Raw genomic sequence first — 10,639 nt, 5'->3', positions numbered from 1 at the left:
CTGAGGCCACCCCTACAATGGGGTACTGATTGGTCAAGTGGGCATGGCCCATGGGACCAGAGGTGTATAGTCCAGGTGCCAGAAAGTAGAAATCCTGTCCAGCAGCTGTCCCAACCATCACTAAACCAGCTCCTCTACTGTAGATGTAGAGGCAGATCCAAAAACATGGCAGGATTTTTACTTTCTGGCACCTGGACTATACACGTCTGCATGGGACCCACCTTTGGATTCACCACTTATACTGATGTGAGCAACTTTAAATCTACAGGGTAGATGTACAATGGGTCATGGACCTCACCTACCAAAAAATACACATGTGGACCACTAGGTTGTGCTATAATGTTTTTTTTGCCTCCCACAGTACACATCGCACATTAGAAAACCTTTGAAGCCTTTGTGTTTTGAAGAAAAGAAGTTTTTTTTCGCAATATCGCCCAATGTGCCAAACCAACTTTTTCAAACTCGTCCTAGGCCGTGCGACCAATCTGCACGAAACCTGGTAGGTAGCACCTCTAGATGGACCTGATCAAAAGTTATGGAAACAATTTTGCTACATTAAAGTATGCGCATTTGACAACCAAACAAAATTTCCTAGCTAGCTACCAAACACGAACTTTATCATATGTTGGCCAAATGAAATGCTATCAGCAAACTTGAGATTATTGCTCAACATCCCACTATGATGCTCTGTACCAAATTTGGCGAAGATATTTGGCACTATAATCAACGCTTATATGTTTTGGCCAATAACTCAATACATGTAAATGGGACGTTTGCGATTGCAATTTCTCTGCCAAATCAGATTTTTTTTTGGGGTCAAGTGACCAGGGGTCTCATTTATAAACGTGGCATATGCACAAAACTGGGCTAAAAATGTGCGTATGCCACTTCCCACGCAAAGGTTGTGATTTATAAAAAACAAACTTGATGGGAGAATGTGCGGTCCTCCACGCAAACTCTGACCCAATGCGTACGCACATTTTGGAGAAAAAATAGGAATTGGCAACTAAATGGTAAATGGGAATAACGATTATTCGCAATATATAAATATTGATGCCTTACGAGATGACATGACCGACGAACTGCATGGCTGCTCAAGGCTAGAGCTCTCCACCCTATCTCCGCATTTTTATTGAAAACCAGGTCTATTTTTTTTATTCGTCGCCAATCCTTTGATTTGTCACCACGGTAACTTAGCGGAATGCCTGCAGGAGTGAAAGAGCAGACCCCACTGAAGTTTAACTGAGCAAAGAATTCTGCCAACGATGCTAGCATGGCAATGGCTAGCAAGGTTTCTGATGCTAACGTGTATCTCCATACGTATGGAGGAGGCCATGGTGAGGGTCCTGGAAAGGCAACAAAGTGGGCTTCAATCAGCGGTACGCATCGCGGTGAAGGAAGCGTTGGCAGAAATTGACATCAGGACAGAGCTGGAGAGGCAGGGAACTACAGTAAGAGATTTATTACAGTGACTAGACGAGGCACAGAAGGACAACAGACAGATGAGAAACACGGTGAAATTGATGACCAGAGGAAATTTGAGTTGAAGTTGGCTGAACTGGAAGACAGATCGAGAAGAAATGCATGCTGATTCTCAGGTGTCTAAGATATCAGGACCACCAAGCAATTATTCAGGGGGCGAGGAAAGTACAACAGGAAGGTCTGATTCGTGATTCCAATGCTGCGCTTTAAATCTGACTACAGCGCTTTCACTGTCCAACGGCGCAAGGGATTTATAGGAGTGCAGAATAAGCTACATGCTAAAGGCATCCCAGACAAAATATTTCAAGCTGTGAAATATACTGCTGAGTTCATATTAAAGGGCAATAACATTTTCAGGGGTTTACTTGTATTTTGTGTTTGTAATAGAACATGTTTACATGCTTTAATGTTAAAAACACTTTATTTTTCTCATACTGCTCATGGCTGCTACACCTGTATTCACCCTCTGTATGAGTTGCTCTGTTGGAGCGCCTGTCTCTTTAAGCCCCCCTCCCGACAAAGTCCAGTCTGCTCTGATTGGCCAGAGTGTTCCTGGCATCTGAGCTCTGACGCAGCCTTGCTGTTGTATCGCTAGTTAGGGCCCAAGCGCCGACAGCGGCGAAAGGCCCTAGTGAAACTGAAGGAATTATTCTTTTCTGGAAATTAATCGCCTTTTTGAGGGGCTATCATACTCAAAAACTCACCAAAATTGGCGGTTGCATCAAGCCTGATGAAAATTTACATATTTTAAAGGTTTCGGGAATAGGCGCACAAAAATGGCTTGCGTCGTATCAGTACATTAAACGTAGACTAACGAAACGTGGTACACATATGTAGCATGTCAAGACGTACAAAAAAGCTTATTGGAGCCATACCCTTAACGCAGCAGGAAGTCCGCCGTTTTGATTTGAAAGTTTGAAATTAGTGGGATTTTGGCTATTTCCACATCGTACTTTAATGAACTTCTCCTAGAGATTTCATCCAACTTCAAAATTTGGTCTGTACCATCTTAAGACCTTATAGATGAACATTTATCAAAAGAAACATCAAAACAGGAAGTGGGTGTAACTTTAGTGTACATTGTCCAATTGGCTCGAAACTTTTCAGGATTCATAAGACTCTAACTCTGAGGACATCTACTGGCCAAAATTGACTCAAAGTCATAGCGCCCCCTATTGGCAACAGGAAGTATGTCCCAAACTATAGGTGCTATACTTTAACGAACTACTCTGACTACAACTTCAATTTTGGTCTGTGTCATCTAAAGACCTCAATGATGAAAAATTATTAAAAGCAAAAATTTCCGTCCAACAGTGTGGGCGTGGCGGCCATTTTGAGCATTTATTGATGAATGAAGAAGTTGTTGTAACTTTAGTGTACATTGTCATAGCTGCCCGAAATTTCTCACGATTGACAAGGGTCCAGGCCTGAGGACAACTATAGGCCAAAATTGACGTTTGGTCATAGCGCCCCCTGCTGGCAACAGGAAATCCGGCTTATATGACAAACCTCATCCGATTTACATGAAAAAAGAATGTGTGGTCTACATGTCATACTGAGCTGCCCCCTATACTTTAACCATGCCCATGTACTCAAGCCATGCCCCCTTTTATGGCTTTTGAACCGTTTAAGTAGACTCTTGTGTGGGGTATCATTGAACTCAGCAGAGAGTTCATTTTTCATTGGTCATGGTTTGGCCCGCCCCCTATGCTTAAGACACGCCCCCTTTCATAACTGGTGAGCCGTTTAAGGTATACTCTTGTGTGAGGTATCATTGAACTCTGTAGACAGTTCCCTTTTTATTGGTGACCTGCCCCCTCTACTTTGTAAATTTGCATGCACTTCCAAAGCCGCCACTTCACTGTGTGTGTGTGTGTGTGGAACGAAGCAGCACTTTCTACCGTAAAAAATCATAGATAAAGGCTTCTGAACCAAACACTACCTAATCGAAGATGTCTCCACAGGAATGAGACCCGAAATTGGGGAGATTTTAACAAATTGGCAGCCAAGATGACAACTTTTACTGCCGTTACCATGTAACTACTATGTTAGCAGTGGATAGTAGAATAGCAGCACTTTCTAGAGTAAAAAAAATCACAGGAACAGGCTTTTTAACCAAATACTACATAATCAGGAATGTTTAGGAGTAATGTAACGGAATTGGGTGAATTTAACAACACTGGCAGCCAAGATGACATTTTACTGCCGTTAGCATGTAGCTACATGCAGAGGTGTATAAAGTACTAGAGACCCAGACTTTAGTACATGTACAAGTGCTCTATCAAAAAAGTGACTTGAGTAGAAGTTGAAGTGCTCTTTAAGCACCCCACTTAAGTGGAAGTACAAACATTTTTTGTACTTATGTATTGCAAGTAGTTTATTTTAAGATGTACTTCTCAAGTACTAAAAGTAAAAGTACAATTATTGTGTTATGTCATTATTAAAGAAAGCAGTCAAATTTTGAATATCATATTGTTGGAGTTAAACTTTTTACTTGGTATTAAGGCAGTCACAAGCTGTACATTGCTGGATATGAAGGAAGTTTCTGAAATAAACTCCAAAAGGTACATTAATGTCACAGCTGCTATAACTACTATTATCTGATATAACAGTGGGTTATCAATCACTTATTAACAAAATACTGAAATAAAATGTGTGATGTAGTGGAAAGTTAGCAAGCTAGCAAAATACAGATAAACTAGCAGCTTCACATCACAGGGTCAAACCGTTAACATTCAGTACTCATTTCAGACTGAAACAACTCAGGAATAGATTAATCTGCTGCAACAATAGCTAAATAGAAAGAGTACAAACTTACATCGTCTCTGACTTCTGAACGGGCAACCGTAATGAAAAGAAACACAAAGCGATCTCGGGATTTATTATGTAACCTACGTACTTATCATACGTAACTAACGTAGCCGTAACTAAACACACTGTAACCTACACAGCTCCGTAGCGTGAGGAATTCACAACAGTAACGAGTAACGATGCAGCACAAAAAAAATGTATCGGAGTAAAAGTATTAAACTCATCGAAAATATGTACTCAAGTAAAAGTGGAAGTAGGAGAAAAAAATAATACTCCAGTAGAGTACAGATACAGCCTTTTAGTACTTAAGTACAGTAGTGAAGTAGTTCTACTTCGTTACTATACAGCTCTGGCTACATGCAACAATGTTAACACCACCGCAGTAGTAAAAACAACACTCCAGTCCTGCCTACCTGGAGCAGATGAACCAATCATCGCAGAGAGTTGAAAAAACTGTTGAAACTGGAGGGTTTAGAACAGTTTGAAATCTGAACGTTTTAGCTCTAAAATACATTTACCTCATTATTTGTTTTGGCCACGTTTAACATGAAAATCTGACATTATAACATTGTAAATGTGACAAACAATACGAAAAAGCATAACATGTCCACTTTAATGCATATATTTGTAAGTGTTGACATGAACATAATTCCCAATTAATCCATTAGTAATTAATTAAAAGTAAATCATTTTTCTGTCAGCTAAAGCCTACATATATGCTCTGTAATCACATTTCCTGTCGATTAAGATTGTATCCATTAAGATTGGGCAGTGTTTTGAAAAAAGTGTGGTTTAGAACAGCAGTCTGAGTCTAAAGCAGGAATGCTTGAACTTAAACAGAATAGGATCAGGAGGTTGGTGTAGAAGTTACAGGTTGAGGTCATTAACAAATAGTCATTTGAACCATTTTTAGTAGTAAAGTATCATGTTAGTGGTTGCTAATAGTGACAAACCCACAGAGAACTACCACCAAATCTGCAGTTCCCATCAGCTGTTTTTAAGCTTTAAGGTAAGGTTTTAAGCCTCTTTGAGCTCAGGTTACTCTGTGTCATTTAGGCCTCTTCATTTATCACAACATGCCTCGTTTATTAGAACACTTTCATTTATACTCACTCAGCCACATGTGTCTCTGTTGGCCAGAACGCATATCTTATTGTGATCCATCTTGGTTAAGCCAGGTAACGTGCAAATCAAGGTCCATTTCCTCCTGTCCAGAAGGAGGTGGTAATTGACAAAGGTTTTAATAGCCCTCACTGGGTCAAACCTCCATTTGAATTCTGACTGATCATTCCCTCCAGAGGGTAGTCTTTTGGGTAGTTTTTTTAAAGATTTGTTTAGGCCTTTATTAGATAAGACAGTTGAAGACATGAAAGAAGGAGAGAGAGGGGAAATGACGTGCAGCAAAGGGCTGCAGGTCAGAATCGAAGCTGCGGCTGTTTCCAGTCCAGCCTTCAGATAAAAAGACCTTTGTTTCTCCCATAACAAATATGATTAACATTAAATAAAAAATAAAAAACATGTTAAAAAATAAATGAAATATAAAGTAGAAGAACAATATACTGTGAATTTACTGTAGATATTGGTCCTACATTTTTATTGGACATAGAAAAACAACAAATAATATTGCACTTATGAATATATACATTTTTGCAACTGGGATTTTTCACATTATTTTCTTATTGCACACATTTCGGTCTTGTTATGTTATGTGTTATTGCACACAGTTATTTTTTTCACAGCTGTTATTGTAGGTGTAGGTTGTGTTATGTCCTTCCCACTTTAATGTCCTGTGACACAAAGTGGGATATCACTAGTGGCCTTTTTGAAAATGTCCATGTTTGTGGCCTCTAAACAGCCCTGCAGCTCTGCAGGGCTGAGGAAGAAAGATCTCACTGTGACTGGATTTGATTTTAGCCTTGTGGTGTAAGTCGGCCGTAACAGGACTGCTAGGTGGTCATATTTACCAAAGTGAGGTTTGGTTAATGACACTTTTTTGCCACGTGTCCTTGTCAGTCTCTGGGTGCCAGGAAACCCTGCTGCTGTGGCCTGGCCCTGTGTCGTGCCGGCATGAGGAAGTAGCTCCGATACCAGTACCAATGCCGGTAACAATTTTAATGGTACCCAACCCTATTAGAGTAGGTTTACATGTTTTAATGTTCAAAAAACATTCTATGTTAATCATACTGCCAAATTCAAACATGCCTGCTCAAGCAGCACCTATGGACAGCACATATGAAAAACTGGTCTGGCATTCTCAATAAATGACATCACTAATTGAGGAATTTCAAACCGTTTTCAGGCAGTTGAGAAAAAACATAATAGGGGCTCTTTAATCCAGCCATGTTGCAGTTAACAAAGTAACCCTACATATTGACTGTGGGACTAATTTTACTAGTTTACTGTGCACTTACACAGGAGGCAGCTCTGCGTTACGACACTAAGACTCCTCGCTACCTCCACATCGCCAGCAACAAGACCAACCGCTGGGGACACCATCGGTCCTACAGGCTGCAGGTGTTTAGCTTCACCGGGGACCACCTCCCAGAGAGCCAGGCCGAGGAGAGAGCCATGTCGTGGGCCAGGTGAGACTGAACAGCCACAAAGTAAAGAAAACTCACTCTCAAAAGTTAATGACACTTTTTTGCCTTGATGATTAAAAGTTGTGTTAGACAAGATGTGTTTTACAGATACTCATAGGAGGATAGTATGACCTCCACTAACCATCCACCATGACTTCCGCCTTATGCTGACTCAAAAACGTATTTATAATACGTCAGAAACAATATACTGTATTTAGAGTTCAGTACAGTACAGAGGCAGGGCTGGTCCTGAAGTCAGACTGTATTTGTTTCTTTGTGGACGTTTATTTTGTCAAAGTATTTTAGAGAAATTAAGATACAGTGCATATGATTGCAGATTGCATGTTTTGAATTTCATAATGATACATTTTTGGACCACTGGATCACTGGGTCACATATTACACAAAACATGACATTAAATCTCACCTACATTGCAGACAACATACTGCTGATGTCACCCAAAGAACTAGTGACACCACTAATGGGTGTGATTATGTGACTCTAACATACTCAAAAAGTGATGATCGTGGTTCTGTCATGGTTCTTCAGCAGAGTAGCCCAGTCAAAATCTACTATATTTCTAACCTATCCAACGCAATGAACGCAATACCAGCATTGCTCTTGCGGCTGGTAATAAGAAGTCTGAAGAATAGCATTAGCTTAATACGTAAGTTATTTGTGGATGTGGCAATAAATTACATGTAAGGTAGCTATAGTGTGCACACCTTTCTTTATGTTTTCATTGCTGTCTTCTGTTGGTCCAGCACCAGCACTTGCCTTCAACGTTATTTCTATGTGTGGGACATTGTTTGGCGTTACATAAAAAATGTCATGTGCCATTAAACATAATCTGGGGATCATTTTATAACAATGTTCTTGTCTGGTGATGAGCAACAGAGCCTTAAATGTTCAGACATGCTGCTGGCCATCTAAACCCATCTCTTTTGCGGCTCTTCTGTCATCTCCAGGTATAAGGTTGCCATCACCAAGCATAAGGATTTAGAGCAGTTCAGCTCCAGTCTGTACAATCAGAACAACATCTGGAATCCAGCTGTCGACTTCAGCAAGTACATTAAAGACAACGAAAACATTGAAGACGAGGTGTGTTGAGATAGAATGTGTATGTGAAAATAATTAAAAGACGTAGACTGAAAAATAATGGACAAAGCTTTCGGGTCTAAAAAATTAAGCCAATGACTTAAACCTGCATCCTATCTTATTTCCAGCTGGGGCCGACTCCACTGGTTGCAAGAAGAAGTCAGTTTATGGGGAAATTACCCTACTTCTCACTTGATTTATTACCTCAGTAAAAATGTTCATAATGAGTTTATGGCCTTAATCACTAGTTTCACGTCTTCTTCAATGTTGATTTTGTAAATTGTGGTCCCATCCAGCAGAGTTGAAAAACGTCTTTGTCGTTTAGCTTAGCACAGCGCCCTTGCAACCATAAATTACACTGGTTTGGCCTCCATAGTGCCACCCTGTCACCAAAAATCACCACGTCAGGTTTACAAAAAACCAAGATGGCGACGCCCGTATCGCCAAACTCGACCCTTTAAAACAGCAGTCCACAAACCAGTGGGTGAAGTCACAGATGCTACGTCCACTATTTATACCGTCTATGTGATAAGATAATATAAACACATATGTAAACGTGCTGAATTTTTGAATTTGCATGATGTGTATGAAAATGTGCCTGCAGGACCTGGTTGCCTGGGTGACCACTGGCTTCCTCCACATCCCCCACTCCGAGGACATCCCCAACACGGTAACTGTGGGCAATGGGGGCGGGGTTCTGCTGCGGCCCCACAACTATTTTGACGAGGACCCGTCTATCCACTCTGCTGATAGTGTGTACATTGACCCGGGCAGTGAGGACAGCTGTGAGAACAATAGGATGGCCTGCCTTGCTCAAGAAACCTGCAGCCCCGTCCTTGAACCGTTCACCTACAACGGCTTTGACGGAGTCATGAAGTTTGAAGATTGGGTCTGATTTATTATGCACTGCCTTGGCGTTGCTGCACCAAGCAAGGAAATAAGTAAAGAAAATACTTTCTCATTTTGGAAAATATGCTTACTTACTTAGTGGTTCTGAAAGTGCAAGGAGAAGATCAATACCCTCTCAGATTGTTATCAATCTTCTCCTCTCATTCTTGGATGGAAAGAAAATAATCATATTTCTCAAAATGTTGAAAACATTTTTTTTTTAATAGTCCCAGTTATTCATTTATATAACCACAAAAAGGTAGTGAAGAAAAGATCTTCATCACACTAATAGAGTCCTCTACAGATTCCACCTGTCCTAGTCATGCTGGTATGGACACTGGTGGGGAACCTTCTCAGTGACCAAAGTTCAGCATGAAAATCATAACTGTCTCCCTGAAATACCAACTGTTCTGGGTCCTTCTAGGGTCGAATAGTAATATAGCCTTGGCGGACAAATATGGCCAATTCAATGATACAATTATAATCTGGGAAACCAAATCGAAACATCTTAACATGTCAAATAAATAGAAATTCAGCATTTAGTTAAATCATTGTTTGAATAGTACACTTAAAGCGCCATTTCATTTCCTCTACAAATCACCCTCAACTTACCTGCAAATGCCACTATAGCGCTTTTCAACTTAAAAATCACCCTGATTCATAAGGCTGCTGTTATTCTATATTTTCTTATTGTCAGCGAATCAAAACATTCAACTTTAAAAGGCTTACAATTATTGACTTTACTAGAGGTCCCCATGTAAAACTAGTTCTGTGTGAATAGGGCTTTAGTTGTACTTAGTCATTAGTTCTAATTAGCAAATGTTAGCATTTGACTAGTATTACCTGGGGATCTTGAGTAATTTGTAATAATTGGGGAGTTCGTCTGTGGTCTTAATCCCGTGTCCTGTGCGAACGGGCTTAAGATGGTAAACGTGGACATTAGAATGTTAGCAGTCATTTTGAGCTGGTTTACATGCTGATGTTAGCATTTAACTCAAATAACCACTGTGCAGCTTTACAGAGCCATTAGCATGGCTGTGGACTTGTAGTCTTGTACCTTTTTTGGGGGTATCGACGAAAGTTAGCAATCCATGCAGTGACAGATTTTTTGTTTTCTTATTTTCACTTCAGTAATTTTATCTGTAAAACTGAAGAATTAAGTTGTCATTGTTTGAATAAAAAACAAAGTTATAGGCTAATCGTTATTTCAGACACAATTTACAACTTACCTTAACTTACAAGACTATTCACTGCAAGTAGATATCCATAGGGAAGTGATTAGGACTTTGCAAGCAAAGAGGCTTTTCAATAATGTTTGCAATAATTTTTGCTTTGATGGCAGGAGCCACTATATTAACATTAAGTCAAAATGTATCCAAATGGCATTGGGAGAGTTTTTCTGTCTTGGTTTATGAACCACTGTAAACAACAACTGTGATATCGTTGGTGTCGGGTGAAAAGCGATACCTAAAACTGTTGGTTTTCAGGAAATGAAAAAGGCGAATTTGAAAGCTTTTTATTAAGCTATTTACCTTAGGTAAAAAGTTTCTGCTCGACAGCAACGATATAAACATTGTAAATTGACACTGTAGTAAACTGGGTGTAATAGCGAACACTGACAAACATGATCATTAAGTCTCCTTAGCAGGATTGCTCTCTGATGTGGCCCGAGGCTGGGACTACTGAACATCTGAATGATTCATTTTGTATAATCTTTCTGCAGTGCAACATTCTGAGGAATGTTGTTTCCTCTAAAAATAAAATAATTATTTGTCCAAGAA

General features: G+C 40.0%; 1 protein-coding gene across 1 annotated transcript in view; it reads left to right on the top strand.

The window, feature by feature from the left end:
• Positions 1-10,639, top strand: part of aoc2 (amine oxidase copper containing 2) — a 17,213-nt gene extending 6,574 nt beyond the window's left edge. Inside the window, exons 3-5 of the mRNA XM_039825532.1 lie at positions 6,709-6,875; positions 7,841-7,973; positions 8,575-10,639. Coding sequence (XP_039681466.1) covers positions 6,709-6,875; positions 7,841-7,973; positions 8,575-8,865 — 591 coding nt within the window. The 3' untranslated portion in view covers positions 8,866-10,639. The remainder of the gene's footprint in view (positions 1-6,708; positions 6,876-7,840; positions 7,974-8,574) is intronic.

Source organism: Perca fluviatilis, chromosome 15 (genome assembly GCF_010015445.1).
Source record: "Perca fluviatilis chromosome 15, GENO_Pfluv_1.0, whole genome shotgun sequence".
Lineage (NCBI taxonomy): Eukaryota > Metazoa > Chordata > Actinopteri > Perciformes > Percidae > Perca > Perca fluviatilis.
Note: the sequence above shows the minus strand (reverse complement) of the source record. Positions and strands in the feature narration are given on the sequence as shown.